Source organism: Rana temporaria, chromosome 3 (genome assembly GCF_905171775.1).
Source record: "Rana temporaria chromosome 3, aRanTem1.1, whole genome shotgun sequence".
Lineage (NCBI taxonomy): Eukaryota > Metazoa > Chordata > Amphibia > Anura > Ranidae > Rana > Rana temporaria.
Genome location: NC_053491.1, coordinates 462,456,627 through 462,462,030, shown reverse-complemented (window position 1 = coordinate 462,462,030; position 5,404 = coordinate 462,456,627). Strand labels below are relative to the sequence as shown.

The following is a 5,404-nucleotide window of genomic DNA, read 5'->3' as shown; positions in this document are numbered from 1 at the left end:
TCTCTGTGTTCATGCCTCACTGTGTCCATGCCTCACTGTGCCCATGCCTCACTGTGTCCATGACTAGACTTACATTTAACATAGTAGTATATAGAAGGGGTGCCCGGATTTAAAAAATCGGTGCTCCTCGGCCATAGGTCCCCCTGACGGCAAACTTAGTACACTTGTAGAAGAGAACTGGGGCTACATGTGTGCCAGGTTTCAAGTCCTGGGGACCTACGGCTGGCTGGTACCGGGTCCCCAAATGCCAAGACTTGAGTATAAGTCGAGGGGGGCATTTTCAGCAGAAAAAAATGTGCTGAAAAACTTGGCTTATGTTCGAGTATATACAGTAGATATTGCAGTGGCAATGCTTTGAAGCCGCAGCAAAGACAATCCAACAGGACAGGACCGGCAGACGCTGGCTACATATGTGCCAGGGTTCAGGGCGAGGGGACCTACGGCTGGCCGGTAGAAGGGCCACAATTACCGGAGAAATTACTGTTTAACATGGGAGTCTATGGAAGTTGTGCCTAAAATTGAAAAATCATTGCTCCCCATTTGTAGGTCACCCGGACAACAAACTTTGCACATTTGTAGAAGAAGAGTGGGGCTATATGTGTGCCAAGCTTGGGGTCCAGGAGACCTACGGCTGGCCGGTACTGGGTCCCCAAATTCCGGGAGATCAGGCGCAAAAAGGTGACTCGAGTATAAGTCGAGGGGGGCATTTTCAGCACAATAAAATGTGCCGAAAAACTCAGCTTATACTCGAGTATATACGGTAGTTCCTTAGAAAACTAATGCCATTTAGATTTGCTATAGGTTACAATAAAATGCATAAAAGTTATAATGTCCTCTTGGTTTCAAAGAGATTCAGGACTTTATCTTCCTTTTCCAAGAAGGTTGTGACGGGTATTGAGCTCTGCCCATCCTCTTGGTTACAAAGAGATTCGGGACTTTATCTTCCTTTTCCGAGAAGGTTCTGACGGGTATTGAGCTCTGCCCTTAGCAGTATAATATAGCATTTTGGGAAGAAGATACAACCAACAATCCCTCCACTGGAGGACAAGATCCCAAACACTTCAACAGCCACCATGAACTTGCCCTGAGTGCTCACATACGCAGGAATAAACGTAATCCAGACACTCAAAAAGATCAACATAGAGAAGGTGATCCACTTGGCCTCATTAAAACTGTCTGGTAATTTTCTGGCCAGAAACGCCACCAGAAAACTGATGCAGGAAAGGAGCGCCATGTAACCCAACATGCACCAGAGCAACGTGTCTGAACATTCATTGCATTGAAAGATGATGACTCCAGTTTTGATCGTCATGTTTTTCTCAGGGAAAGGAGGACACCGGATCATCCAATAGATACAAATCAATAACTGGATGAAGGTGCTGATGGAAACCGTTGAGGCTGGAACTTTTGACCCAAGCCATTTTCTCATGTTGCTTCCAGGCCTGGTTGCTCGAAAGGCAATGATCACCATAATGGTCTTGGCCAAAACACACGAAATGCTAAAAACAAAGATGACGCCGAAAGCTCCCTGGCGGAAGCGGCAGGTGAACCTTTGAGGTTCCCCAATAAAGAGGTGCGTGCACAGGAAGCTCAAAGACAGAGAGACCAGAAGGAGGTAGGTGAGGTTACGGTTGTTGGCTTTGACGATGGCAGTGTCTTTGAACTTGATGAAAATACATAATATGCTGATGGTAGTGAAGGAGAAGAGGATGGCAGTTGAGGTCAAAGTTATTCCTAGCGGTTCCCAATAGGACAAATACTCAATCACCTTTGGGATACACATGGTGTTATTTTCATTTGGCCACATGTCACTGGGGCATGGAAAGCAGTTTCTGGAATCTGGAAATGTACAAAACAATTATATCATCACACATGTACAGAAATGGTCTTCGATAAGTTAAGCTTAAGGCCGGGTTCACACCTATGCAAATTGGTTGCGGCTTAAACCGCATCCAATTCGCATAACATTATAAAATACATTGATTTCAATGAGGCTGGTTAACATATGTGCGATGCATTCGCACTGCGCATTGCCGAAAAAAACGTGTGCGTTGTTTAATGGACATTATTTATTCACACACAGTGCGTCGCTCAGCCCTCTCTCCCACTCTTTCCTCATTGGCTCACTGGCTGTGATTGACAGCAGAAGGGGCTAATAGCTATTGCTTCTGTGTGAGCCAATGAGGAGAGAGAGACCCCATAGAGCCACTGCAGAAAGAAAATTTTACCAACTGGATCTCCGTGAATTTGTATTCAGTACCCCTGCTTTAGGTCATGTTGCAGTTTAGATTCAAGTAGTGCTTAAAAGAGTTTGCCCAAAAAAATCTCTCTCTTCAAAAGGGTACCTTGTTGGCTGGATATTTGCCCCTCCGCACAGGGAATGCAGTCAAAGCAGCAGATGGGCCGCCCTTTCTGTGGTGCTTTCCGAAATCCAGGGGAGCAACTCTCACTGCAGACAGATTGCGGGATCTAGGGGCAGTGAATAAACACAATGACTTATTGATCCAACATTTTGTCTGAAGGTTAGATTATGGTGTTCTTCAAATGTTGTTTCCATTAAACCTTCATATATTTAACCCCTCCATATCACACTTTCCACCCAACTCATTCCAAAAAAACCTTTTTGGAAAAAACAAAACAAATTTTTACTCACCTGAATCCACCATCACATGTCCCCTTATCGAGTGCCTCTTTCATGAGTAGAAACTGGTGATCCAGCAGTCTGCCACTCGCTTACCAGTCTTGTTGCCCCTCCTCACTGATTAGTCATCACACCACTAGAGTCTTCTGGAGCCTAAGAGGATCCCACCACTGGACAGCCAATGGGAAGTGTTCAGATTATCTGGGAAGCACTGTTGGCACCAGAAGAAGGACCTTCTCATTCTGCCGTCCATAAGAGAGAAGATGGTAACCATTTGTGACAGGAAGTCAGGTAAATCTGTGGGTGATGTCACAGACGGGAGATACATTTCTGCCTTGTTTAGACATTATTATCAGGTGTCGGCTGCAGAAACAGCCAGAAAGATTTAAGGGCATTGGAAAACTTCAGCTGTTCAGAATGAGGCAATTAAGGCCTCTATAAGTAATCCAGAGGATTACTACTGATTGCTGCATCCTGAGGCTTTCCGAGTGAAGGACTGCAGTGAGGTGAAATACTTCTGAAGAGGTGAGGTGCTATTGATTTTTCTGTGTGATAAAAATCAACAAGACTTTTGTTTTTCTGCTGTATGATCAGCAGTGTCTACCCAGCAGTAGGCTGTGCTAGACTCCATAGATAGGTTCCTGTGTGGTGAAGGTAGACGCCCCAAGTGGCCAGGGTTTATTTTATGTTTGATTTTGTTTATGCTGTTTGGATGCTTGCACTTGTTTCCAGCAAGATGGAAGAATAAACCAAAATCTTTGTTTTCAACCGTCTTCGACTGCCTGTCTGTATAAATTCAGTGTGTAGTGAACCCATCCAGGGGGTCACACACCCCGCTACCGAGCTAACCCCTTACACATTCCAACTTATATCTACTGGAAGGAAGAGAGGAAAGACCCCTGGTGCCGCTCATCCTATGGTAGTATGAGAGAGACAACCTCAGCCTGGACTCCCATCAGGCCACGCCCCCAACATGTTTCGCTCCATCCCCCCGGAGCTTAGTCATGGGGATCATTGCTGGAACTCCTAAAGTTTAAAGGCCTTTCAAAAGCTAGCCTTATTTAACATATGAACAGTGTTCACAGAGAGAGATGAATCACACATGAACACCTGTTACCTCTAACCCACAGCATTAAGTTAGCAGGGAGAGCATTAGACTGAAGCACATAGGCAAAAAGTCCTTCACAGGTATCATTGCTGGAACTCCTAAAGTGGACACAACATTACCCACACTACTCCCCCCAGTGATCAAGCCTTTGAGACACACTAATAAGCCAATTTATATCTAGCCTCTGCATCAAGGTGCACGTGAAAGGGCAATGCATATCAAGAACAAACAAAAAGTTTCCCAGCACACTTATCAGCTAGCCTAAGCCCGAGCTCAACATGCTTAGATTTTGCCTTCCCTGGTCCCTGCTTTCCTCCCTCATTAAAGTGTTAAATACATTTTTTAATAACATTTTCAATTTTCATACATACCTTATTTTCATCCCTGTGATGTAATTACTGGGTCTCTCATCTCTCATAGTTGGTGGGAGGGGCCAGGAGATGCTGTTATGAAATCCCATGCCTCATTCCTCCTCTCAAGAGTCCCCAGCCCTGATGCTACCAGTGGTCTGCTTCTTAAGGTGGGATTTGTAAATGTAGCTAGGTGCTCGACCACAGAAAAGTGAAGGAGACATTGTTCTCTTTACAGTCAGTTTTAAGTTCACTTTCTACTGCTATGATGGATTTTGATTTGCATTATCCCCTCCAGCCAGCAGGAAAGTCTATGGATTTCTATACAGAACACGGAGGATCATGGGAATTAAAGTACAGAACAGCAACCATAAAATGGGACTAATGGACCCTGACCCAACAGTTCCCAGAGGGCTCTGAAGCAGAGGGGAAGTGGTGAAATTGACAGACTGCTTCCTCTTGTCAATGTGGGAGTCCATGTGAGCACATCAGCTGGGGATCTCACATCTCTAAGGTATGGTAGAAGGGCGGGGACTGGAGCTTGAGACCTGAGATTGGTGACACAGGGGGCAGTGCTGCATAGACCAGGAAAATCCCATCCATCTCCTCCTTGCTGCATGGAGACTGGAATATCTTCCTACTCTCCACTCCTTCACTTCTAATCACCAGAGCCATCTGCAAAGAGGCAAGAGGCTCCTTTCCAACAGCAGGAGTCCACAGATGCACCGCAGGGACTGGTAAGAGTGCTCACCATTTACACACTGATACCAGGGGCTAAGTTACTGGAAGCAGGATGCTTATCACATTGCACCTGTGCTGCATGCTAATTCATGAAGACTGATAAGTGCACCAGTGATGCGTATGGGCCCCAACTAAACCCGAAACAAGACCATAATAAAGACCTGCCCTTATAAAGCCATTCTACTATCCCCAATCTATTATTCATGTATAGAGTCCTCCACTCAGTTAGCCTAGTTTCCATTACTACACTTTGGCAGTATAGTCTCCTGAGCACAGTAAATCCACTCACTTTAGTGTCCATTGTGGAATTACGGTGATATTTCTGCTATTTATGCTGATCTTGGTGCATAGTGTTATCCTTTACATACTACTGACTACACAATATGTTGAGTTGTACTATTACTGTTGCTTCTTTTATGGCACCATCAATTTATGCAGTGCTCTACCTATATATTGTACATTCACATCCTTTAAGGAGCTTACAATATAAGGTCCCTAACTCACAATTATACCTGTACATACATATAATAGGGCCAATTTAGACAGGATCCAATTAACCTACCA

The 5,404-nt window shown here is 44.8% G+C and overlaps 1 protein-coding gene across 1 annotated transcript; it reads right to left on the bottom strand.

The window, feature by feature from the left end:
- Positions 1-706: 706 nt before the first annotated feature.
- LOC120930589 (vomeronasal type-2 receptor 26-like) lies at positions 707-2,666 on the bottom strand. Its single transcript, XM_040341764.1, has 2 exons — positions 2,654-2,666; positions 707-1,839 (listed from the first exon to the last, which is right to left on the bottom strand). Exons 1-2 carry the CDS (start codon positions 2,664-2,666, stop codon positions 938-940), a joined length of 915 nt encoding a protein of 304 aa, XP_040197698.1. The 3' UTR covers positions 707-937.
- Between the last annotated feature and the right edge of the window lie 2,738 nt (positions 2,667-5,404).